The 25,702-nt window shown below is 46.5% G+C and overlaps 4 protein-coding genes across 6 annotated transcripts in view; 2 read left to right on the plus strand and 2 right to left on the minus strand.

Annotated features, from left to right (window-relative positions):
• The first annotated feature begins 1,020 nt into the window (after positions 1 to 1,020).
• GFAP (glial fibrillary acidic protein) lies at positions 1,021 to 14,201 on the plus strand. Its single transcript, XM_020997665.2, has 9 exons — positions 1,021 to 1,579; positions 3,578 to 3,638; positions 3,999 to 4,094; positions 4,915 to 5,076; positions 5,531 to 5,656; positions 5,856 to 6,076; positions 7,271 to 7,314; positions 10,998 to 11,083; positions 11,806 to 14,201. The coding sequence occupies exons 1-9, from the start codon at positions 1,026 to 1,028 to the stop codon at positions 11,842 to 11,844; spliced, it is 1,389 nt and encodes a 462-aa protein (XP_020853324.2). The 5' UTR covers positions 1,021 to 1,025; the 3' UTR covers positions 11,845 to 14,201.
• An 86-nt stretch (positions 14,202 to 14,287) lies between these two features.
• Positions 14,288 to 18,430, minus strand: FAM187A (family with sequence similarity 187 member A). Its single transcript, XM_020997666.2, has one exon. The coding sequence runs from the start codon at positions 16,782 to 16,784 to the stop codon at positions 15,546 to 15,548; it is 1,239 nt and encodes a 412-aa protein (XP_020853325.1). The 5' UTR covers positions 16,785 to 18,430; the 3' UTR covers positions 14,288 to 15,545.
• An 82-nt stretch (positions 18,431 to 18,512) lies between these two features.
• Positions 18,513 to 23,031, minus strand: DNAAF19 (dynein axonemal assembly factor 19). 2 transcript variants are annotated; one of them, XM_020997678.2, is made up of 4 exons: positions 22,818 to 23,031; positions 20,913 to 21,064; positions 20,594 to 20,738; positions 18,513 to 19,357 (listed from the first exon to the last, which is right to left on the minus strand). In XM_020997678.2, the coding sequence occupies exons 2-4, from the start codon at positions 21,053 to 21,055 to the stop codon at positions 18,872 to 18,874; spliced, it is 774 nt and encodes a 257-aa protein (XP_020853337.1). In that variant the 5' UTR covers positions 21,056 to 21,064; positions 22,818 to 23,031; the 3' UTR covers positions 18,513 to 18,871. The 2 variants fall into 2 exon arrangements, with proteins under 2 accessions (XP_020853337.1, XP_020853335.1); XM_020997676.2 differs by having other exon boundaries at positions 22,737 to 23,030.
• A 62-nt stretch (positions 23,032 to 23,093) lies between these two features.
• The window catches only part of EFTUD2 (elongation factor Tu GTP binding domain containing 2), a 45,203-nt gene continuing 42,594 nt past the window's right edge, over positions 23,094 to 25,702 (plus strand). The window contains exons 1-2 of one of the 2 annotated variants that reach the window (XM_020997664.2): positions 23,094 to 23,199; positions 25,213 to 25,329. In XM_020997664.2, coding sequence (XP_020853323.1) covers positions 25,225 to 25,329 — 105 coding nt within the window. In that variant the 5' untranslated portion in view covers positions 23,094 to 23,199; positions 25,213 to 25,224. Of the gene's footprint in view, positions 23,200 to 23,530; positions 23,552 to 25,212; positions 25,330 to 25,702 lie in introns of those variants that run through there. The other variant, XM_078155962.1, reaches the window with a different exon arrangement.

The following is a 25,702-nucleotide window of genomic DNA, read 5'->3' on the forward strand; positions in this document are numbered from 1 at the left end:
ATCAGAACTCCCAGTCCAAAGTTTACCTGGAGGGGTAACTTGTTCCCAAAGTTCTCCTCCTCCCCATCCCCTTATTTCCCAGAGTACCAGTCCCTAGCTCTTCTGCCTGGGAACCTAGAGGATCTGATGTGTGGGAACTCAGGGGCTATAAATCTTTGGTGAGATATTGGTGGGGGAAGGGAGAGGATGGAGTTGGGGAAGGGACCCTGGGAACTCTCCCTGGGAGACAGCTCAGCACAGTACAGCCTCCCCGGCCATCTGTAATGGCTTTGTGGAGCTGTCCAGTCCTGGGCCCTGGTGAGAGGCCCAGTCAGAGGTGACTTATGGACCAAGGCAGGGTGGCATGGTTGGGAAGGCCAGGGGAGTCCTATGCCCTCCTCTGGCTCCTCCTTGAACAACCTCCCCCACCTCTCCCACCTGCCAAAGTCATTCCTTTCCCTTTCTACCAAGAAGGAAGACCAGGTCCCAAGATCATGAGATAATGGAAAGAATGCCAGAACAGAAGTCAAGAGGGCCTGAGTTTTAGCCCTATTTTTGTCACTAACTACCTGAGTAAACTTTGACATAACTGAGGACCTCTCTGGATCTGTTTCCTCTTTGCTAAAGTGAGAGGGTTGGATTAAAAAGTCTTGAAGGTCCCTTCCTGTTTTGAGATTTTAGGAGCCAGGTTTCCAGACTGATAGGTCCTGGCCAAGCTCCAGGTCCAAAGCTCTTGGTGTGGAGGGAAATGGGTAGAAGGAGAGTCTTGGGGAATGGCAGTATCCTGGCCTCTGCTTAGAAAAGGGAATGCCCTCAAGAAGCCCTGTGTTTGCAGTGAGAAGGACTATGAAGTGTGTCACAGTAGAACAATTTATTCCAATTCCCTGAAAAATACAAAGGCCAGCAAAAAGACCTTCTTTCTGTCTCTGTCTTCCCTTCAGCAGACTAATGAGATGGAGAGGGGGGAGTGGGAGAAGAGGGCTCCTCCCCCAGGGGGCCTTTGGTCAGCGCCTCATCCCTTTCCAAGGGACAGTGCCAAAGTAAACATGGGCAGTGCCAAACACCAACAGCTCAGGGTAGTGGAGCTGGGTGTGCCTTTCTATAAAGCCCCCTTGGGGCCCCCTGCTCCAGCCAGAACCAGGGCCAAGATGGACAGACGGCGCTTCACCTCCTCTGCCCGCCGCTCCTATGCCTCTGAGGTTGTGGTACGCTTCCCGGGCGCCCGCCGCCTGGCTCCAGTTGTCCGGCTGTCCCCAAGCAAAATGCCACCTCCAGTTCCTACCCGAGTTGACTTCTCAGTGGCTGAGGCACTCAATGCCAGCTTCAAAGAAACACGGTCCAGTGAACGGGCTGAGATGATGGAGCTCAATGACCGCTTTGCCAGCTACATCGAGAAGGTTCGTTTTCTGGAGCAACAGAACAAAGTTCTGGCAGGGGAGCTCAACCAGCTTCGGGGCAAAGAGCCCACCAAGCTTGCCGATGTCTACCAGGCTGAGTTGCATCGGCTCCGGTTTCAGCTGGACCAGCTGACTGCAAGCAGTGCCCGGCTAGAGATCGAGAGGGATAACCTGGCTGAAGATCTGGCCACCCTGAGACAGAAGTGAGTAGGTGGTTGTCCTAAGGAAAAAGGGAGAGGACAGGGTGCAGTGTGACTTTGAATAGGTTGGTTGACCTCTCTGGAGCAAGGGGCTGGGTATCCTGGGTCAGGTCAGAACCTCTCCGGGCTTCAATTTCCTCATCAGCAAAATGAAGGGGTCGGATTGGGTGATTTCTGAGGTCCCTTCTCAATCTAAATCTATGATGTTATGGGTCTGTTTCTCCAACTTAATAAGAGTGGTCCCTGCTTCCTGGGTCTGCCATGAGGCTGGGGAAAATGAGAAGAAATGAAGCTAGAAAAGGTAGGGGAAATAGATCTCAGGGCCAAATATGGAAGCCACCAAAGTTTCTCATTCTGTTTTTTCCCTCTGATTCTTGGAGCAGTGGCTCCTTCTGGAGGAGAAGTATGGGACAAGTGCCAGGGTGCCCAAGCTCTGGTGACTTTTGCCTGACTGGGTTACTCTGGGCATCTTGCTTGACCCCTCTGGGACTCAGGACTGTATAAACATCAAGGAGGGAGAAAGGGCTGTGAGTGTCAGAGAGGATGAGAAAGTTAGATCCCGGGTGTATATGAAACTGCAATTCATACTCTTTAGACTCTGGCTTTGGGGGCCTATTAGTCACTCAGTTCATTAGTCCACTCATCCCACAGACTGTGAGCCTCTCACCCCTGTGAGCAGAGTCTCCTGTGCTGAGCCCACAGGGGAGATACACACACCCCTGCAGGGGAGCTACCAATCTGACCAGATACATAGGAGGCACATTCAAAACAGAGACAAGGAGGGACTCTTGGGTAGAGCTGTGAGCATCAGTGCTAAGGGAATGCATGGGGAATGGGAGGAAGCCGGGAAGGCAGGTGGGAAGAATTAAGGAAGGCATCCCGGAGATGAGGAGGAGTCTTGAACAGGGCTGGGGGAGGAAGGAAGGGAGAAGGCTAAAGAGTGAGGCTAGAGTGGGCTGCCAGGATGGGTGTGAGACTACTGTCCACATTATTCTTCATGGTTACCTCTAAGAATTTGGAGGCCCTTTAAGTTATTCAAATTCATCAATTTATCCGTACTACAGACTGACTATCCCCTGTGGGCAGGGCCTTGTTCTGAGTAAGCATGGAGGGGAGATACGTGCATCACCAGGGATTACCTGGATTGGAAAATAGAAGCTGGAAAGTCCAGAGAATGAGTAGGGATAAGGCGTCAGTCTAAAGAGGCCTTGACAGTCTGAGCAGTACAGTAGGGCCAGGCTGACATCCAGATTTACAGATGAATTCCTCACTCTGGGGCCATGTGGACAATCTGCTCACATGCTCTAAATAAGCATGTTCTCAGGGAGCCGGTGGCGCCCAGGGTTGAATGGGCAATAGAAAGAAACCCCACAGAGAAACTTCTGGGTTATTGGTGGGGGCCGGAAGGAAAGAGGAGGGGAGGGAATACTTTATATGTGTGCATATCATTGTGTAGAGAGATGTAGATGGGTTAGTGGAATAATGTGAGCATATAATCCATTAACTAGCTGCATGACTTTGGGCAGGTCACTCCCCCAACTCTGGACCTCCATTTTCTAGTCTGTCAAATGAGGGAGTGGGAACCAGGTGATGGCTGGGGTCCCTTTTGGCCCCAAGAACTTATGACTAGGATTCTATCTGATGTGTGTTTGTGGGAGCACATGAACAGTGTTGGGGCCAAAGGTTTTGTCCTCCCCTTAACTTACCCTTTTTCCCAGAGGACTGTTGTGACCCTTCTCTCTGTAGCCTTCAAATGGGCAATTTAAGGCCACTATGTAGCATAGTGGGTGGAGTGCTGGACCTGGACACTTCCTAGTTGTGTGACCCTGGGCAAGTCACTTAACCTCTAATTTGCCTCGATTTCCTCTACTATAAAAATAAGGATGATAATAATAGCACCCACTTCACAGGGTTTTTTGTGAGGATCAAATGAGATCGTATTTGTAAAAAGCACCTGGTACATAGTAGGTGCTGTATAAACGCTTATTCTCTTCCCTCCAGGCTCCAGGATGAAACCAACCTCCGGCAGGAGGCAGAGAACAACCTAACAGCTTATAGACAGGTCAGGGGATTTGGAGGGACTGGAGGGAATCCGGGTAAAAGGTGGTGGTATCCCCTAAGCCTGCCCCTTGTCTCTGCCCCACCCCCTGTTTTTGCCTTTGTCTCTCCCTAATCCATCATCCTTAAGTTCTGCCTTCTTTTCCTGTGCCTGGCTTATCTCCGGTCCCTCTTTTGTCCCTGTTCTACTCATTTTCTGTTCTATTCCTTGAAGAGCCTTGTCCCTGAAGAACAGAAGCTGGGTAAGAACTGGGATGAAGAGAATGTATGTATGTGTATGTGTCTGGTGGGATGGCAGTGGGGAAGGGGGGAAGGGAATGATGTCCTGGGGTCAGATCCAGACCTTCTCCTCTTCCTGCTGCAGGAGGCTGATGAAGCTGCTCTGGCCCGCCTGGATCTGGAACGGAAGGTTGAGTCTCTGCAGGAAGAGATCCGCTTTCTCAGGAAGATTCATGAAGAAGTGAGAAAACCAGGATGTACCAGGATTTCCCTTCTCCTTGTATTCCCTTGGCCCCAAAAAACACGCAGGCACACGCTGGACAGTTACACGCACACAAATACCCAGTGCTTATCACAGCCATAAGCAATCTGCTTCCTCCTCCTCTCTGTGTCTCACAAACACACACATACACAATCTCTCTTTATCTCTGTATCTCCTTCTTTGTTTCTGTCTCTGTGTCTGTCTTCTCTGCTCCCCCTTCCATCTATCTCTCATGTATTCTCTCTCTCTCTCTCTCTCTCTCTCTCTCTCCTCTTCCCCCATCTTCTCCTTTTCCCTCCCCCTGTCTCTCATACACCCATTTTTCTGTATTTGTCTCTGTTTCTCTGTCTTTCTCTCCTCCTCTGACCCTCTCCCTCTCCCTTCATCTCTTTTTCACACACACACACACACACACACACACACACACACACACACACACACAGAATTTCCTCCACGTACACAGTCACCCCCTGAACCCTCACCCCTCACCTCCCCTGCCAGCTAGCTTTCCATGTTGGTGCCAGCCTCGCCCAATTGCCCAGAGTCTCTACCCCCAGGCAAGAGACAGAAGGACAAGAGAGGGGCCATTCCATGGATGTATATACTCAGGACACTTAGATTCCTTCCTGCTCTGACTAGGGCCATGATTAGCTCTTGTCCCTATTTCCCTAACTTGTATCCAGGCCCCTTTGCTTATCATCTCTGACCCCTCAGTCTCTGGGAAGGGAAGAGGAGGGACTGGTGATGTGGAGGGCAAAGGCAGTACCCAGTCCTCCAACCTCTCCACTTCCACACCCAGGAGCTTCGAGAGCTACAGGAACAACTTTCCCAGCATCAGGTCCACGTGGAACTTGACGTGGCCAAGCCAGACCTCACTGCTGCCCTGCGTGAGATCAGAACCCAGTACGAGGCTGTGGCCTCCAGTAACATGCAGGAGACTGAGGAGTGGTACCGGTCCAAGGCAGGCCTGCCCTTTCAAACCCTTCCTTCTGAGCCCTAGGTGCCCTAGCCCTGCCCTGTGGGTACATTTCCCTCCGTCTCCTTCCCAACAACAACATCACTTTGCTCTGGTTCTACATTTGTAAGACACCTTGTTCTTTTCATGCTTAACATCTATTACTTCCCTTCCCAGTATCTGTTTGCTCCTCTGGGAAAGAAAGGGCGTGGCAGGAGATGGAGGAAAGAGAATCAATGAGCTTGGGTGGAAATGGGAGGGTAGTTATATGCTAGCGTGTCTAGGATTAATGGAATTTTGGGAGGGCACTGAGGAAGGAATCCCCCACTGGACACATGCCTCTCTCCTCCATACTCTTCCCTGGGCCTGAATCTTTTCCCTCCCCCACTCCCCCCCCAATGCCAGCCCCAGAATTTATCTACCCCACGACCACTGATTGTCTTTCCTCCATCCCCTCCAGTTTGCAGACTTGACAGATGCTGCCGCCCGGAACGTGGAGTTGCTACGCCAGGCCAAGCACGAGGCCAACGAATACCGTCGACAGCTGCAGTCACTGACCTGTGACCTGGAGTCCCTCCGCGGCACTGTAAGCAAGAGAAGAGGGAAGGATCCCACTATGGGCAAATGGGGGCGCACAGGCATGGACCAAGACAACGAATCCCTGTGCTTACTCCCGAGGGGCTGGGCTGAGGGTGCTCAGGGTATGGTGCCATGGGGCGGTACCCAAGGGTGGTGTCCCAGGATGGATCCCATAAAGACATGAGCCGTGGGGTTTGTTTGGGAAGAACGAATCCCTGGAGAGGCAGATGCGGGAGCTGGAGGAGCGGCATGCCAGGGAGGCAGCTGGCTACCAGGAAGCACTGGTGAGGCTGGAGGAGGATGGGCAGAGCCTCAAGGATGAGATGGCCCGGCACCTGCAGGAGTACCAGGAGCTGCTCAATGTCAAGTTGGCCCTAGACATTGAAATTGCCACTTACAGGAAGCTGCTGGAAGGGGAAGAAAGCCGGTAAGCTTTAGTCACCAATGCTAATTGGGACTTCCACACTCTGGACCCTGACTAGGAGGTCCTATCCTCAGAACTCCAAATAGCCATTTTGGTATCCGAGGCCAGCAGCACAAAATTCTCCATGGCAAGTGATGCTAAATATACCCTCAAAGATAGCTGGGGAGGCTATCATGGGGATGGGCCAGGGAAGAGTTCATCTGTCATATGACCACAAGTGTACTCTCTCATAGCTTTCTATTTTAACCTAATATTCCTTGTTAAACTCAGTTGCTTCTATCCTGCAAAGGTATGCAAATACTGTCATCACCATCTAAATTTAGGCACCCTAGGGCAAAGCCCTAGCCACCCTGCCCTAGTTATGGCTCTGCCCAGTTCTGACCTTCTCACTCTATTCTCATCCCAGCTTATGGACCCCTTGACTTTACCCCATGACTCTTTGGCCATTTGACTCCTGATGCCTCTCTCCTTGCCCATCAATGCCAGAACCTGCTTTTCAGCACAAATAATACCCACCCTCTTTCCATGGCCTTTGGTATCCTATTCAAAGTCCTCCCTATCCTTACCTTCCCCAGTCTTTCAAGGCCTACCTCCATTCCTATCATCCTTCTTTTTCTTGTCTTCACTCCCCATTACCCTTCCCATCATTCTCTACCTTCTCTCCCATTACTCCCCGCTTCTCTCCATCCATAACTGCTGAGAATTCTTCATCTTCTTTCTCCTCCTCCTACCTTATGATTTTTCCATACCCTTCCCCCAAACTTCTAACCCCACTCTATGTCATCAAAGTCATCTCTCTCCCTTCTTCTTTTGTCCATCTCTTTTGGGGAATCTTCTCAGACTCAGAGGAAGAAAGTGTGCTTATAGCACTGCTTTGATCCTAAAAAACCCCTCAATTCCCTACCAAGATCTGTGTGATATTATCTGTCTGGGGGGCCAGGAAGCTAGGCAGGAGCCCATGGAAACCAGGACACACACATTTCCATGAGCTTGGAGAGAGATCACACAGATCTCCGGTCTCCCAGTCATCAATAGAATGTTTGGAAAGGGCTATTTGTGACTGAGATAGATAGAGGCACATAAGGTTGTTTTAACCCTCACTTTCTGCCCTGACATTCCCAGAGATCAAAGTCAGTTTGGGGTCTCCCCCACCCCTTCCACTCCTGCTCATCTTGCTCATTCTCTACTCCCTTTTAGCATCACCATTCCAGTCCAGACATTCTCCAATCTGCAGATCAGAGGTCAGTGGGGACTGCTGGAGTGAGGGAGTGGGGTAGGGTCTGAAGGCCTGGGAAGGGAGGAGACCCATTGAGGACCCTGACGGGAAAGTTCCCATTGTTTTGTGCCATGCACCTGTTGGGGTAGCAGAGCACCATCTATCTGTTCTAGTGTCTATGAGGCAAAGAGGGTCTCCACCTGAACGGCCATTGGGAACACCAGGGTTTCCTACTAATATACACACCTTGGGGATCCCCTGGGTGTCCCAAGGCAGATCCCAGCTAATCTTTTAATCCTTCCTTCAGTAGACCTTATGGAATGAACTTCTAGTCCCCCTCTTGGCTCTTACCACCTGTTCTTCCACCTGAGGTTCATTCTTTAGGGATCCAAGGGGGAACAGAAAGCAGTCTCTCCCCTCACCTCACATAATCCTCTGAAGATTTTCTAGGGGTGGGGTTTCTCCAATAACTTCAGGCAAGAAGAGGCAATATGACATAGTGGATAAAGTTTTGGGCTTCGAATCTTGGAACAATTAACAAATTTTTTTAATCACCTACTATGTGCCATGCACCGTGCTTGGTGCTTGGGATACAAATAAAAGAGCAAGACAGGCCTTGCCCTCAAAGAGTTTACATTCTACCAGGGATACACATGTTCACAGATAAGAAATATTTTATATATACATATATATACACACATACATACACACACACACGCGCACACACATATATATACACATACATAATCATTTCAACATGGGGGCTGGAAGGGGGACAGTACTAACCACTGAAGGAATCAGGAAAAGCATTAGAACTAGAACTGGGCCTTCAAGGGAGGTAGAGATTCCCAGAGGCAGAGATGAAGAAGGAGACGAGTTCAAATCCCACCTCCATCACTTCCTGTGTAACCCATGGACTAGTCACCCAATCACTACCTACCTCCATCAACTTCCCTGAGATTTATCTATTAAATCAAAGACGAGTTGGGATTTGCCTCGGTAGAGAGAGCTCTCCATTCAAACAGCAGGGATTTCTTCACTCTGAGGAAATCTCATTGATTACAAGGAAAAAGACAAGGGATAAAAATAATAAAAGAGGTGATGGTAGTGGGGGAAGTTACTAATTTCCATGAAGTCTCAAAATAACAGTTATCCTTGATATTCAATATAATGTAAGTACAGATCAGGCCTAATTTCTCTTGGCTCCCTGACTCTACTTGTGAAAATGAAAGGGTTGGATTCCATCAGTCAATCAATTAATCAGTCAATCAACTAGCACTTATAAAGCACCTACTGTGTGTCAGGCATGGGGACACAAAAACAAAGAATGAAACAATCTCTACTCTTATGGAGCTTACCTTTAAGTTAACAAGTTCATATTTAAGTAATAACAAGTACATATTTAATACATATATATAAATGCAAATACATATATTCTGGATATACAGAATAAATGCAAAGGAAACAAATACAAATGATACAAGGTAGTTGGGGGGTACTAGCAATTGGGAGGTCAGGAAAGGTTTCATGTGGAAGGTGGTGCTTGAAGTCAGAGAGGGATTCTATGAGGCAGAGGTGAGGAGGGAGTGCATTCTGGGCATGGGAGATGGCCAGTACAAAGTCATGTAGATAGGGAATGGAGTGAAGAACAGAAAAAAGTCAGTTTGACTGTCTTATAAGTACAAGAAGAGAAATAATGTATAATGGAATTGAAAAGATGGGTTAGAGCAAGGCCAGCTTTTGAAAGACTGTAAAAGCTAAACATGGGAGGGTAAATTTTATACTAGAGGAAATAGTGAGCCACTGAAGTTTATTAAGCAAGAGAGTGACTTGGTCAGATCTGTGCTTAAGGAAAATCATTTTGGCGATTATATAGAACACAGGTGTTCAAACATGTATCCTACACTCCCATGTGCCCCAGAACCAGATTAAAATGTAATTGGGAAGCATTTAACAAAATAAATAAAAATACAACAAAACATAGATAACATTACATTTTAAAACTAGATCAATATGTGGTCATCTGGGATCCTTATGTATGGATGACTGCCTCCTCTTTCTCTTTGAGTTTGATGTTACTGGTATATAAGATGGACTGGGATGAAAAGAGATTTAAAGCCTGGAGACCAATTAGAAGGTTATTGCAATAATCTAGTGTTGAGGATTTGAACTAAGGTAGTAGCTGTCTGAGTAGGGAGCCAGGGTGGATATGTATGTGTATGAGGGAAGGTACAGCCAGTGGTGGAGAGGATGACGAGAGTTTTCTGGAAGGAAGCCAGGTCTCAATGAGGACAAGTAGATGGAAGCAGTATGAGAAAAAGAGATCCATGATGGATGGATAATTATTCACCAGGGAATGGGAATTCCAGAGGGTACACTGAAAGGGGTAGGAATATTTGGAATGGAACATGAGTATGGAAGAGTAAGTTGAAGATAGTTTGCTTCTTGGTGACCAATTACTGAGTAATACAGGAATAAGGGAAGAAGCAGATAATGGGAACCATTAGCCACAGGAATAATGATGAGTGGCCAGCCCATAACCTCCAAGGAGTGTTTCATGACTCCTAAGGTCTCTTCCAACTCCAGAATCCCTGAGCTGGAAAGGACCTTAAAAGTGAATTTAGTCTAGTTCTCTCATTTTACAGATGAGGAAACTGAGGCCCAGGGATGTAAATTGAATTGACTTGACCAACACCATGCATCTATTAAGTGACAGAGCCAAGCCTTGAACCTAAGTATTGTGATTCCAAGTCCAAGGCTTTCTCCAGTACACGTACAAAGAAAACCTATGGCCTAGTGCCTGAATGTTCAAGGACTCAACCAAGATTCATTTCCATAGTCATAGAATGTCAAAGCTGGAAAGGACCTTAGAAATCATCAAGAACAAATCCCTCAGTTTATAAAGAGGATGCAGCTGAGGTCAACAGGGCCAGCTGTGTCCAAGATCCCAAAGAGAGGTAGCAGTAAGTTCAGGACTTAATCAGACCAAGGTCTTTTGTTGCCCAGTTCAGGATGCCTTTTTTTCCCCACTACATACACAGTTTTTCTCTATTTTTTTTTCCCTCTTGACCCTTGTTGGATTTGTTTTGAGAATCTCCCCTTCAATTCAACCTGTGGCTTGGTTTTCTTCTTCCTCTGGTAATATTGCACTGTGGCCAGCACAGAGAATTATGTCCCCAAGAGCTTCTCTTTGTTGAATAAAGTTTTATATTCTCTGTTCTTAATTTTAAAAATAGGCAAGTGGAGTATTTAATCTCTCTTTCTTCCAAGAGGGGGAGAAACAGCTAATGAAGTTACTTTTAACTTCTTCAATGTAATCCCTGATTCATTCTTTTTCTTTTCTTTTCTTTTCTTTTTTTGGGGGGAGGGTGAGGCAATTGGGGTTAAGTGACTTGCCCAGGGTCACACAGCTAGTGAGTATCATGTGTCTGAGTCTAGATTTGAACTCAGGTCCTCCTGACTCCAAGGCCAGTGCTCTATCCACTGTGCCACCTAGCTGCCCCTCTGATTCATTCTGTCTGTGAGTCAGTGACCTTTGTCCTCCACTTCTGTGCTAGGAGGTATTTTTTTCTTGGGGGCGGCAGAAGAATGGAATATTGTCTTGAGGCTCAGCTTGTACGACTGGGGTAGGTGGTAGAGTAAGGTAGATTTGGGCCCTGGTGCCTACAGTACCTGCGCATAAGAAAGTGGCCCTTTTCTTGCCTGTAGAGACCAGTCTGGACACCAAGTCTGTGTCAGAGGGGCATCTCAAGAGGAGCATTGTCGTAAAGACTGTCGAGATGCGTGACGGAGAGGTAATTGACTGGAAGTCTGGAAGGAACCCTTCCCACCAGCCCACTACCATGAGAATTCAGTATCTAGGGGTTTCCCAAAAGCCCAAGATGGAGAGGGGACCAGTAGTCTGTGTCTTATGGGGAGGCATAATGTGGAAAGGAAAGCAATCAGAAGATAGAAGCCCACGCTGCTGCCCTCTCTTCCTCTTCTTCCCAATTTGGCTCTAAGACTATATTCATAACTTGTAGGCAGAAATATTATCCCTATTTCATTTCATTTATTTATTTATTTTTGTGTTTTGCTAGGCAATGGGATTAAGTGACTTGCCCAGGGTCACACAGCTAGTTAGCGTTAAGTGTCTGAGGTCAAATTTGAACTCAGGTCCTCCTGAATACAGGGCTGGTGCTCTATCCACTAAGCCACCTAGCTGCCCCATATCCCTATTTTAAAGAAGGGTAAACTGAGGCTCAGAGTGCCTAGATAATTTGCCCAAGGTCACACAGCTAGTGTTAGAACCAGAATCTGAATGAACACAGGGGAATACAGGCCATTAGATGAATGATTCCAGTTAAGGGTAGAGGAATCATGTGCATGTCTTCTTCCCACATTTGGCTCAGATTCAAGTAGGAAGGGGGAGTCTGGAGAGATGGGCTGAGTTTTCCTAAATCAGAAAAAAGGTCCTTGAGCTAACTGTGCCTCATCTTTCCTTTCCACCAAACATGTCCTTTCTCTCTTCATCTAGGTCATTAAGGAGTCTACGCAGGAGCACAAAGATGTGTGAAGAGGGGCACACCCAGAAGCCCCTACAACAGGAGGCAGAGTAGCTGCCTTGGTTCCTAAGTGAGAAGCTGTAGGGTAGGCGATTTATCCAGATGCAAGTCCCATAGTATGCCTCCTCCTCTCCCCAACCCCCGGTCCCTCAGCCAGCTTTGTTTGTTTAGGCCCCATCAGTATCAGGGCTGATGCTACACTTGTCACAGTTCCTCCACTTCCCCAGTCCCCTCTCCTACTGACTGGACAGGATGAGCCTCTAGTGTTTGTATTTCTGGGACTAATCATAAGGCGATGATGTTAGAGATGCTTAGAAATCAGTTCGGTTTAGGCTAGTAGGGAGAGATGGAAGCAGAGGGGAGAACATTGCTGGAGGTTGCTCCCCCTTGACCCTCCCCACATCCTTGTTTCTATGGCAACTATTGCCAGGGCACCAGGAAGCCCAGAGCTGTCATTCCTAGACTAGGGGAAGGGAAGGGTGTTGGAGCTTGTGGGGATGGGAGTGGGGGATTGTCTGGGCCCCTTAGAAAAAATAAGACTTAGTGAGGTGAAAGCAGGGCCCCTCAGGACAAGGGAAGAGGCTGATCTCCTGTCTCTGGCCCTGACCTGGGAGAGGCTGGGGACCTTCATGGAGGTAGTTATTACTCAGTTATTAATCATTATAACTCACTTATATAACTCATATATATATTTATATTCAAGGTTTACTATTCACTCTTGCTTACAATGAGTCTGTGAGGTAGGCAGAACCATTATCCCAATTTTAAAGAAGAGTAAACTTAGGGTCAGAGGGCCTGAGTTCACACAGCTAGCTTTAGAATCAGGATCTGAACCCAGGTCTCTTGACTCCAAATCCAATGCTCTCTTCCTTTGTCTTCTGAGTTCCAGGAGAATAAAATACCCCAGTTGGCTTCCAGTTGACTTCGTTGTTAACACAGCATATGGTCACTTGTTACTCATAGGTCTTAGGATCATAGATGCCCAGAGAATCAGCACTGCGATACTCCCCCCCTACACTCTACCTCCACCCCCACCACCCCAGATGTGGTTGCAGCAGAATCATTTATGGGGATTAAGGTCTGGAAAGTGTTTATACTTGGAGAAAGCCATTTGGAGTTCCATTCTTAGAGCTTCAAATTGGGAGGGAGGGAGAGGAGGCAGAGTATTTTTTGGTGCAGGAAAGTCTCTGGTGGATGTGGAGGGAGAAAAGGGATCAGAGGTGGGGAGGGAACAGAGAGAGTTGTACAGATAATTCCTAGTTTGGGTCAGGAAGGGCCTGAAGAAGTTCAAATGGAGACTTGAGATTCTGACGTGCAAGAAGCCCGGGGGTGGAAACCTAGTTCAATCAATCTGTCTCTCCTTCTCCCCCTTTCCTCAGTTGGAGCTAAGTGAACAGATCACAGATCAGAATTCCCCTCAAGGTTCACTAGTTGCTTCATTTGGCCTCTGGATCACGGCAATTAAGAAGTTAACATCCTCTTCCCCATGCCAGATTCTGTTGGGGAAAGTACAGCTAGAGAGACCACCAAGCTTAGGGGATCATGTAGTCTATTTCCAAGGCCTCTTTCTTGACCAGTCAAGGCCTCACAGTCCTTTTTATACCATCCCACCTCCACAGCCCTTCACCTTCCCCCATCTTTTTCCATTTTTTTCTGTATAAAATGGATTCTGATCTTGACTTCCCCTCCCTTCTCTCCCTCTCATAAATTGAACTAAGAGGGTATATAATTTCCAATTTCCTGGTATAAGTTTAAGCTTTAGGCTCTCAAACCAAACTTAGTAGAGTGTTCCTTTTCCCCAATAATTCCCCTGGCCCAGAAACAGCCATGGTTGGTACTGTGGGGGGCTTCCTACACACTGCAGAGGCTGCTTGGATGATAGCAATACCTATCTTCTGTCCCTCTCTCACACATTGCTGACTAGCTGTATTTCTAACGTGTTGATGATCTTCTGTAGCAACTCCCTCCCTCTCTTGCTCCCACCACACACGTCAGCCTAGGCTCCATTTTTAAAAATGGGAAAACTAAGGAGTAGAATCAGGGGAAGAGATTAGGCTGAATAGGCTTAGATTTAAAAGCAGCGCTTGGCCCGGTGTGTGTCCTTGGCATTCTGTAGAAGGCTTTGCTGGGTATAGGGTTGGTAGTGCAGCAATATGTGGAGCCTAAAAAGTGATCTGGGGGCATTTGTTTCAAGACCCCCACTTCACACCAACAGGCCAGACCTTGGAAGATAATGGAGAACCTTTCCTCTCTCTCAAGCTTCCTTCGACCATGCCTTTTCCTTAGCTCTGTCACTTCACTGCTTCGCCATTGCTGACTTTAATCTAGTCAGTTGCAGAGGATAAATAATAAAGTGTGATCTGCATTCCTTGGAGTGAGCACCTGATTTGTATTTGAGAGGGAGGCACCATGAACTGAGGCAGGAGCAAACCCTGCTGTCTCCCCTAGCCCTGGATTCCAGCATAGCTGGGAGCCACCAGTGATTCTTTCCTCCTTTCCTCCAGTTCTTATCCCACACCAATTTCCCCAATTCCACCCCCAATGAGGGTTTGACTAGGACTCTCTGTGCTGGTTCTCAGATCTGGGGCCCCACATAGGCCCAATAACCAGCCTCCTTTTCAACCAATCTCACTTTATGTTCCCACGTCAGCCTGTGAATCATGATTCCCACCACAACTTTCCCTAGTTCATGACCCAGAAAAGGCCTGAACTTTGTCTCATTATCACTCACTTAGGACCCCTACCTTGTTTTTTAATCTCTTCTCATTGTCCCAAGTCCCCCATTTCCCCCTGCCGACCTAGCCAACTGGGGCCACCTGCGGTAGGATGGAGGCTGGGTGTAGCTGCCTCTTCTTTTGCAGAGATGAGAGACCATGGGTGTGTGCACTATCTCATATACTGTCAGACACACTTGATGTGTTTAGTTGGGTTTAATGAGCTGCTTTTTTCCCCTCCTTTTTAATGATGTGTTACAAGGAAACGTCACTGGATAGGAGAAAATGAAGGGAGCCCACCTCTTGGCTCTAACACCATACACATTTCCCGTAGGGGAGGGGAGAGCAGGTTTAAATATGGAGCAAGACAGTACCAGCCTTATCACTGTCCCCCTGATCTCAGACCTTTATCATCTCTCCATTTCTCTAGTCTATGCTAATGATACTGTTCATTCAATAGTAGGTTGGGGAGTTATAACAACAGCATGTGTTCCTGCTTCCTGCTCTCCACTTCCCAACCATGATGCAGTATCGTTAGGACTTCTTACATTTAACTAATGAAGGTAGTTTACAAACAAAAGATATTTTTAAACTTTTTTTTAAATCAATAACCATTGAGGTCTTCTCCAAAAGAATCAATCAGCTCCCCAAATCTCCCCCATTAACATGGCCATCTCTATTTTCCCCACCAAACCAATGCCTACTTGACCATCTTTTAAGGAAAGCTCTAAGACCCCATCTCTTGGCTCTGATTCCATACATACCTACTTTAGGGGAAGGGAGAGGAAACTGGTCCCTGAACCCAGACCCTTATCTCTTCTCCATCCATTTGCCTAGTCCATGCTAATGATACTGTTCATTAAATAGTAGATTGGGGAGTCATAACCAACTGCTTCTCTAGTCTCCACTTCCCACCCATGGCGCAGTATCATTAGAACTTTAACCATTTAACTAATATATTTAATAAATAATTGGTCTCTAAGGTCTAAGGGAAAAGCCTATATATCAGGGCAGCAAGTAAAGAAGTAACAGCAGCAGCGGCACAAGTGGATAAGGATGAAGACAACTGTAAGGAACACATAGCCCACCAGGGCAGCCTGCAGGGCATATCGGGTCTCAGGGTCAGAGAGAGAAGCATAGTAGCGACCCCGAGACGTCACAGCTACCCGGAAGCCAGCTACCATCTCCCCTTCTCGCCAACAGTAATAGATTCCTCTGTCATTCAACTGGGTGAATCGGATATGGAATTGATTGCCATGGTCAATGAATATCCTCATGGATCGGTTGACCCCCTTCAGGAAGCTGGTGCGGTATAGACGGAGCTGGTCCTTGTCCCAGGCTACAGCATGTTCTGGACGAGCCCCAGGGCAGGAGATGATAAGCCCATGGCCAAGCTTCTGTTGGTGGAGCTGAATGGGTACTTTGGGAACCCAGGGTTTGCTGCCCAGCTTGGAGACGAAAGTATAGATGGCCATCAGTCCCACCTGTGACTTCTTCTTGCAGGGCACCATGCAGCTCCGGATCATCAGCTCAGGTGGACGGTGCTTCCCTGCCATATTTCGCAGTTTCCTGGGCACTGCCTGGGAGCCACAGGATATCATATCGGGCACACTGTTTCGGAACCGGGGAGGAAGGCCTGGTTTATTCAGGTAGCAGAGACCAATCCGCCATTGTTCCCCCCGGACACCACAGCGATCACAGTGGGTCCACTCCCAGAAGGTAGTGAAGATATGGAGGTTCCCATGCTCCTCATCCACAGCAGGCTTCTGGCCAAGGTCAATGAACGCTGCCACCATTTTTTTGCTGCTTTGTATGTCCACATCGTAGCCATAGAAATAGTCACCGTAGCGTGTCCCACAGAGGTAGAGCCCTGAGTCTTCAGGCTGTGCCCGGAACACCAGTAAGCTGAACATCCGGATGCTGAAGCGGGCCAGCATGCTGCTGCCTACCCGCACTTGTCCCGAATCAACCACCACCCGCCCATCAAAATCTGTCAGGACTCTGGTGTGGTGGCTCCCTAGTTGCTCCTGGTAGTACCAGACCACAGCGGCCACCCCTTCAGGCTTGCAGTGACAGGGGAGCTCAAAGCTCATGTCGGTCAGGTAAGCTGCATTATCAAACATCAAGAAGGCAGGACAAGGGACCTTCTGAAAAACATTCTCCTTTTCTACCAATTCAAAAGCCTGGAGACTTCCCCAGCTCCACAGCAGTAGCAGAGGGGTATGGACCAGGCCCATATTGGTAAAGCCAAAGAGCTAGATGGGAAGGAGAAGTAAAGAGTAAAACCAAGGGGCTAAAGAACTTTGGGCTTAGAGACCTCCCAACATTGTGTATAGAGGGGAGGGTTAACAGGGAATCACTCTTCCAGCTCAGTTCTTAAGGAAGTACTTTTCTGTAGAGAAAGCAGATCCCAACTAGAAATGTTTGCCTTTTTCATACCTACTGAAAATTAGAATGTTTCTAGACCTGATCCTACCTCATGAAAAAATCATTCTAGAACCAGTTCTTTCTTTCTGTTCTAGAATGCCTATGTGGAGGTGACCAGATCTGATGGTATCATGTCAGTGTTCTTCCTTCTTGACCTCTCTGCTGCATTGGGCACTGTTCACCACACAGAGATGCTCTGACCTCTCTAGGATTTCAAGATATTTCTCTCTCCTGGTTCTCATCAGACAGTACCTCTCTGACTGCTCCTCAGTTTCCTTTGCTGGCTCACCACCCTAACTCTGCATGTTCCTCCTCTCCTCTTTTTGATGACCTCATCAGCTCTCCTGGGTTTAATGATTACCTCCATGTAGACAGCTCATAAATCCATACATCCAGGCCTGGTCTCTCCCCTGAGCTTCATTCATACATCAACTGCCTAGTGGACATTTCAAACGGGATGTTTCACAGGCATTTCTACTCAATACGTCCAAAATGAAATTCATCATCCTCCCCCAAAACCTTCTACACTTCTGTCAAAGGCACTATATTTTTTCCATTCTCCCAGGTTCATAACCTCAGAGCTATACTTGACTCCAATATCTCACCCCTCCCCCATATATCCAGTCGGTTGACAAATCTTGTTATAGTGTACCTTCCTAACATCTCTTGCATGTGACTCCTCCTCTCTCTTCACAGAGGCATCATCTTAATTCAGGTCTTCATCACTTCCTCCCTGAACTATTTCATTAGCCTCTTTATTGATCTTCCTGACTCGTCTCTCCCTACCTCAATCCAACTTCCACAAAGATGCCAAAATGATTTTCCTTACGCTCATGTCTAACAATGTTATTCCCTCACGAAACAACTTCAGTGGCTCCCCATTGTCTCTAGGATAAGACTGGGTAGCTTTTCAAGACCATCACAACCTAGACCCAATCTATCTTTCCAGCTCCATTACACATTACTCCCCTTCCTGCATGCTAACCTGGTCAAATTGCCCTTTTAAAATTTCTCACACTTGGCACCATCCCCCCTCTCTATGCCTTTGTAATTGCCTCTCTGTGCCCAGAATGTGCCCCCCCTGCACCTCTGCCTTCTAGAAGCCCTTGCTTCAAGCCCACACCACCTTCTACACAAAGCCTTTCCTGATCCTCTCAACTGAGACTGCCCTCCCTAGCTACCTGCTCATATAGAAGTAGTTTTCCTGATGGAACATAAACTCCTTTGTTTCATTTCTTATACTGCATGTCCAGTGCCTGAAACATAGCAGACATTTCATAAATGCTTGTTGATGGCTTTTCTCCCATGTTGTTCACCCTATCTCTTTGGGAACAAAGTTTTTTCTTTCATAAATCCTGGAGAAGAAGTAAGGATAAGTATGTGTATAGCCTGGCAATTCTGAACCACCCTTTAAAGCCTGGGTAGCCTGACAAAGCACTACTGATGACTCAGGATTTCCCACAGCCCAAATCAGAAGAACTCAATTCTTGGGGGAAAATAGTGTCCTCTTCCCCACCCCGAAATAAAGTGTCAAAGTCTGTCAATAAAATGTCTTTATTGGCATGGGGTAGATCCCTATAGATATTAATGGACATAATTAATCACAGATTTTAAAACTCTGCCTGCACGGGTTGGTGGTAAACACTAGGATGGAGGATTTTAATCTTAGGGCAAGGGCACGATTCTTAGCAGGTTTTAAGGATGAGAAGTCAAATTTCTCACAGTATATATATATGTATATAGGTTTAAATAGACCTATTTAAAGTTAGAATGGATAAAACTAATCTTTTGCCACAGTTCCGGAGGGACAAGGCTAAAAGGAAAAGTTTGGGGTCAGGCAGCAAGATGGCCAACAATATTAAGGACTGTCTAGGAAAAACAAACCTCCAATAGATAGTTAGGTTTGCTGTTTGTTCTGAGAAAGATAACATCTCTGGCCAATTTGGTATAGCTCTGATAGCTCCTGGAGGAGTTTCTCATCCCCATCATTCCCACTGTGTGGTTTCTCTAGCTCTTGCTCTTTACAGCTCAGTTCTTCTTCTGCGGGCCTGGTAACATCCATACTTTGAAGTTTCTGAAATAATTTTTGGCAGCTCTCTCTCTCAGCCTTGCTCAGCAAGCTCAGATTGAGGCCAAATCGGCCAGTTCTGGATAGGCTATGAAGAATCTCTAGAACAGCAGCATGGTCAGCTGGCTTAAAATTCTCTGCCAATGTCATCAGCAGTTCACCCAGAAGTCCAAAACCCACATCTGCCCGGAAAAGGTGGCCCAGGTTGGGGGCCCCAAGCTGTAACAGGGCCTGGTAACGCTCTGGTCCACTCTGTAGGTAGTGGCGCCAAGCCCTGTAGAAATCTGATGATGTCTCAGGCTGACAATCTCCCTTCTAGGTCAAAGGGGAAAAGTAAAGAGAGTTAGGTCCTCAGGACACTGAGGAATCAATATTTGCAGGCTCTATTCCTAGCTTGTCTACTGACTCAATTTTCATCTTAGGAAAAACATGACCCCTTGTGGACCTCAACTTCCTCTTATGAAATAGGTTATTTTAAACTTGCCCCTTCTTAGGCACAATCTTAGGGATTAGGGTATTGAATTAACAACATGATTTAGCATCATATCATGGAAATTTACAGAATGTGGATATAGCATATTCTATGATGGGAAGAACGCTAGGTCACAGGTCGCAGAATCCTAGAGGTCGGTCTAATTGGCTGAGAGTCGACAGATCCTGTCTCCTCATTCAAACCATAACAACTGCACAAGCAGTGGGATTGTACTTTATACCACGTGTCCTTAGCAGAATGTCATCTGGGACACTGAGCTCCTGTAGTCCCCTTACTCCCTCATTTGAATTTGGTGCAGTTTCTGCTAGTTACAGCTCTGTACACAGTTGTTGAACTGGGAAAATACAATACAATATAGATAATGTTAATTTGTGGTTTCTATAAGTCATTATGGGGCCCTACAGGGATCCATTTCTATTCAAGTTTAGGGCCTTTGTTCCATAGAGTACAGAGAGCCTGGCCAAGGTCACAGAATCTAAGAGACAGCTCTGATTGGCTGAGACCTGACAGACCTGCCTTTTTTCCAAATCACAACTTGGCTCTTCACCCTGTACTTATCATAGCCCAGAGTCTGTATACCCTATACCTGAATGAATGGGATTTCTCGAGTAAAAGGGGAATAGGGCTTTCCCTCAAGGCAATGGCATGGTGGGGCTTACATGCCTCTTCCCCAGAGATATTGGTTTCCATACCTTTCTTTGAAGCCCTCAGGATGCCTAGAGCACAAATGCTCCCTTGGAACTCTTGAAAGATGGGCCTTCCCCTTTAAGCATGACTGCACATACAAGTGGGACTGTACTTTATACTACATGTGCTTAGCAGGCTGTCATCTGGGTCATTGAGCCCCTGCAGCCCACCTACTCCCAGCACTTAGCTCAGTGCCTGGCACAGAGTAGATGCTTAATAAGTATTTATTGACTGATCGGATTGAATTTTGTCTAGGGCAGTTTCTGCTAGTTACAGCTCTGTAAAAGTTTTATGAATTAGTTAATTAAGAAAGAGATGTATTACAAGTTAGGGTTAGGGTTCCCCAGTAGATTATGGAATGCCTATTTCACCTGGGAGATATAAGTGCTGTCCTCCTGAGTAACGCCTGTCTGGGCAGTGGTCCTTGTCACATGGCAGTTCCAAAGCACTGTCTTCTTGATATTCATTTTGTCCTTCCTCTCTAAAGGCTTCAGGTGTGAGGCAAGGACAATGTCCCTGTGGGCAAAGTAGATAGTATTTGAGGGAAGAATCACCAGGCTGGGTGTGCAGGTATGAAGCTGCTGAACCCTGTAACTTCTGCTGCATGAGCATGGTGCTGTAACTGTCCAAGCTAATTGGGCCATGGAATATAGGGAGGACAGCTCTGGGAAAAAGTGAAAGTGAGCCAACCTGAACTCTTCATAGGAAGCCACCTTCTGTTCCACAGCCCGGAATTTGGCAGCATTCTCTCTTCGGTATTTCTCGTCAGCAGCTAAGGCAGCCTGCAACTCCTTCTCCAGAGCCTTAAAGTCAATGGTATCAGTCTTTTCCATGTCTGGAGCCTGGGAGTGAAAAAAGGGTGAAGCCCAGCAATGAGATATTACCAGGGGAAGAAGCTACTCATCATGATAAAGCTTTGCCATCCTAAAAAAGTTGAAGCACGTTGTCCAAATTGTCACTTATCTCAAAGGGAAGGGTACAAAAGTTAAGTCTCCTCATTTTATTTTATTTTATTTTTTGTTTTTTTCTTTCTTTTTTTTTAAAGTCTCCTCATTTTAAAGAGAAAGGATCTAAGCTATGTAGCAATGGTCTAAGATCCCAAATCACTCCATTGTTTCACTGGGGATAATAATTGACAACATTTATATAATTCTTTAGGGTTTACAAAAGGCTTTACACATATATTGTCCATACATATATATTTCACCTACATATCCCACAAGAACACTGTGAGGTAAATACTATTATTATCCCCATTTTATGGATAAAGAAACTGAGGCTCAGAGGAAGCAAGTGACTTGTCCAGGGTCACACATGTAGTATGTATCTGAGAGTATCCAAACTCAGATCATCCTGATTCCAAGTCCAGTATTCCATCCACTCTTGAGGACTTCTGAGTTGATATTCCCATCTAGAACGGCCTCTAGACTAAAGACTAAATTGCTACTGTCAGTCTCTTTATTGAAGCAGTGGTTTCAAAAAGCCATTTGAAACTGAAGGCACCTCAGAATTCAGACCTGAGAGGGTCCCTCCTAAGAACTCTCTTTGGAGTGGACTGTTAATAATGAAGGGCAGATGGCTTCACACAGCAGATGTGACTATAGCTCCTTTTGAGCCTAGGATAAATTTCAAGTTATGTCTATCCAAATCAGACGTAGTGTTGGGGTGGGAGTAGAACCGCACAATCGTTGCTGAATTTTCTAAGGGTCTAATGACACTTTCCAGCCTCCTCAATTGTAACAACTGAGCTAGGAAGAAATGCAAGAGTATCAGAAAGAACTGGTTAGGATGGATGCACCATGACCTTGTGGCCTTCCTCTCTTCTGGAGTCACTGGCATCACGTGGTCCCAACTCAGTGGACACCTGTAGCAGCAGGAGTGGATGTGGACTAGTGAAAAACCAACGCCTAGAGGCTCATGTCTTGCACAAATTAGACACTTCATAAACATTCCCTGAATTGAACGGTGGCAGGAAAATGGACGAAGGGCAACTTTTCCTTCTACTCGATTTGGATACCTTTGCGGCTAGACCCTTCTACCCTTTTCTTCCCAGGTCTCAGCGCAAACTGGCACCCTGCACCTCTGAGATGATGGAGCTACTCTGAAGGGTCAACACTACTGTGGCCTCCCTCGCTCTCAGAAAAGACCAGCAAATTAAGATCTGTAAAGCACCTAGAAAACTCATCTGGTCCAAGCCCCTCTTTAGAAGGGTCTTTCAGAGCTTATCCAGTCCAAGACTCTCATTTGGGGGTCCGGAGAGATTGAACAACTCGCCCAGGGTGATACAGGTAGATAATCCAGATCCTGACCCCAGATCAAGTATTCTTCCCACTGCACCGAGGATCTTCCGCCACCACCAAAAAGGGCCCATCCCAAAAGTTAAACCGGGTGGCGGGAGAGCCAGGGACATCGACCCCCCCCCCGCGTGCATGTAAACTGAGACCACACAGAGCCCAGGAGTCCCAACCCAGTTCCAACTGCCCCGAGAACTAGCAGAGGAGAACGCGAACCTACCCCAAGCTCCTGGCCAGCCGTCGCTACCCTCTAACCCTCCCCCCCAATCCAAGAAAAATCCTAATTTTTCTCCTGCCTTACAGCTGCAGTTCAGGCTATAGCCACGCCAGACGGTTGCCTAGCAACCGTTTGACTCAAGCGACCCACGTGATCGTGCCAAAGGCCTCTCCCCGTCCGAGCTGCCCTAGGGCTGCCTGATAAGATGAACGCCGCGCTGGCTCGCTCGGCCTCGCCTAGGCCGTTACTCTTTCACGTCCGACCTGTCGCAGTGTTCCCCCTCGAAGCACCCCTTCACCCCGGAATGGGATTATCCTACCCCGGCAACTCAGGCAGAGAGGCTGACGGCGGCGGAAAGGGGCGTGGCCTCGACGCCGCGCGGGGTCCTTCCTAACGGGTGTCGCAGGCGCCGGCGCATCTTCGGACGCAGCGAGCGCGGTGTCGGAATCGGGAGTTGAAGCTGCAGGTGAGGAGTTACGAGCCCCCGAAGTCGGGGAGTAGACTTGACCGGATGGGATCCGAGGCAGGCAGATGTGGAAGGGGTGGACCTTAAAAAAAATTATCATCTTACAAAAGAGGAAACTGAGGCTTGGGGGAACGACCGGACTCTCCTCGGCCCAGGGTCTCGGTCTCCCACGAGAAGTGGGGATGAGTGGGCCGGGCCTGGTGGTGGTGGGGAGGGACTGGCGTGTCACTGATTGGCCTGGTTGTAACCGTGGGCAGGTTTCCTAACTGCTGCGTGCCCCTTCATAAAATGGAAGCTTCTTGAGGGCAGAGACTGTTGTTTTTGGTTCTGTGGCTTTGCAACTACATACGTAGTAAGTGCTTTACAAGTATTTGTTTAATTTTCTGCCTTCTTTTCTATCTCCAGCACATGGCACTTAGTAGACGCTTTAAATAAGTATTTGTTGAATTAAATGAGCAATAATGTACATTTTACCAAGTGCTCTGAGGTTTACACACTGCTTTCTTCCCCGATCTCCCTCCATAACTCTGAAGTCATAGGTACTTTATTCCTATGTGACTGATGAGGTCCAGAGAGGTTAAGTGACATCATCACCATCATCATCTTCATTTGTAAAGCACTTTAAAATTTATAAAGAGCTTTGCATGTGTTACCTCATTTGTTCCTCACAGCAATCCTCTGAGGTAGGTGTTAACTATTATCCATATTTTACAGATGAAGAAAATGAGGCTACAGAGGTTGTGACTTATCCAAAGTCATACACAGCTAGTAAATTTCTGAGGCAAATTTGAACTCAGGTCTTCCTAACTACACTAGACTTGTCTCGCTAATAAGTGTTAGAGCAGTGAGTCCAACTCCTTCCATTAGAAGTCTGCTTCTGTTACACAGAGTGCTGTTGGGGAGTACCTTTAAGCTTCAATAGCTTTTGGGATGCCCTCTGCACAGTGCTGGCCCCCTAATATATAGAAGATGTGTTCTCTCATTAATATAGATTCTATATTTAAATCCTGGCCTACCTTGGAAGAAAGCTTAATAAATTACCCTAGCCAAAAAACAAAAAAACAGGTCATGGTTTGGTGATTTACTACATAACATACCTTCTGATGATGAATATTCAATTAATCTAATCCTTGAACTGTGCTTGGTACAAGAAATTTTTCTAGTCTGGCTAGGACCTGCTTGAGCTAATGTAGTTCTGCTGGGATTGACTTGTAACACCAGTGTCACTTTATCACATTGGGGCACTGGAGTGGAAGCTTAGTAAGGGATATTCATACCTTCACTGGAAGTTGATTCAACAAATGTTTGATTTAAAAGTTTTGTTGATATCTTTTGTTTTTACATTGCCTACAGTTCCAAATGTATCCCTTTGTTATCTACTTAACCATCCCTAGTGTCAAAGAAGAAAAAAGAGGGAGGAAAAAAAGTAGTTGAGTAAAACTAACCAACACTGACCATGTATATAATTCAAGAAATATTTATTAAGTACTTTCCGTGTGAAAGGCCCTTGGCTGTTTGCTGGAGAGATACAAAACATAAATGAATCAATTCTTGTCCGCGTGGAGATTATAAGTTTGGATAAAATGGGAACAGATCTTAAAGTATTTTGAAGGTGTAAAAATTCTAGAGAACCAGATAGTACATTTAAACCTCATAGAGTTTACATCAAAAGGGTTTATCTTAGAAAATAGGAGATGCTCACTTAGTGTTTCTTGGGGTGGGAAGCTTGGAAGGATCTGTAGGAGAAATAGTACAAAAATACACAGGGAGTTTTATTAATTGGTCTTCAAGGAACATATAGCATGATGATTTCGTTTTGCTCTGCAGCTAGCATAACATAACTAGGGAGGGGCAAAAAATAAATAGTTCCAGATAGATGTAACTGTTCATTTTACACTGAAATGGAGGTTAGTTTAAAGATAGTCAGTCATGGCCAGGAAAGGAAACATATAGTACCCTCCTCTTCTTTGCCTGCCTAGAGATTATTCATATTTTTTGTTTTCTTCCCCTTAGATATTTAGCATCATGGACACAGATCTCTATGATGAGTTTGGGAATTATATTGGACCAGAACTAGATTCTGATGAAGATGATGATGAATTGGGTAGAGAAGCCAAAGATCTTGATGAGGTAAGACTACTTTAAAATAAAGTTTACTCTTTTTTGGGTGGGGGTGGGGGATTTGAAATTTTATGTCACTGAGAATAATAGCTGGTGTTTATATAGACCTTTAGGGCTTACAAAGCACTTTATAGATATTATTTCATTTTATCCTCACAACACCGCTGGGAGGTAAGTCCTATTACCACCTCCATTTTACAGTTGAGGAAACTGACGTAAGCAGGTCACATGACTTACTCAGAGTCACACAGCTTACTGTGTAAGGCACTAGTATCTTGGTGTTTGAACTCAGATCTTCCTGACTCCAGGCTGAGTGCTTTATTCCCCGTGCCACCTAGGTGCCAGAATAGAGAATGTGAAGTATTTTATTTTATCCTTTCCT

This window comes from Phascolarctos cinereus, unplaced genomic scaffold (assembly GCF_003287225.1).
Source record: "Phascolarctos cinereus isolate Bilbo 61053 unplaced genomic scaffold, phaCin_HiC Scaffold_5;HRSCAF=322, whole genome shotgun sequence".
Classification (NCBI taxonomy): Eukaryota; Metazoa; Chordata; class Mammalia; order Diprotodontia; family Phascolarctidae; genus Phascolarctos; species Phascolarctos cinereus.

Bases quoted from the DNA above. Each gene is read 5' to 3' on its own strand.
- DNAAF19 (XM_020997678.2), bottom strand. From the start codon at position 21,055: ATGGAAAAGACTGATACCATTGACTTTAAGGCTCTGGAGAAGGAGTTG. The intron at 20,739-20,912 runs GTTGGCTCACTT...CTTTGCCCACAG, and splicing joins GCTTCCTATGAAGAGTTCAG to GGACATTGTCCTTGCCTCAC. The intron at 19,358-20,593 runs GTGAAATAGGCA...CCTTTGACCTAG, and splicing joins ACAGCACTTATATCTCCCAG to AAGGGAGATTGTCAGCCTGA.
- GFAP (XM_020997665.2), top strand. From the start codon at position 1,026: ATGGGCAGTGCCAAACACCAACAGCTCAGGGTAGTGGAGCTGGGTGTG. The intron at 5,077-5,530 runs GCAGGCCTGCCC...CATCCCCTCCAG, and splicing joins AGGAGTGGTACCGGTCCAAG to TTTGCAGACTTGACAGATGC. The intron at 11,084-11,805 runs GTAATTGACTGG...CTCTTCATCTAG, and splicing joins TCGAGATGCGTGACGGAGAG to GTCATTAAGGAGTCTACGCA.
- FAM187A (XM_020997666.2), bottom strand. From the start codon at position 16,784: ATGGGCCTGGTCCATACCCCTCTGCTACTGCTGTGGAGCTGGGGAAGT.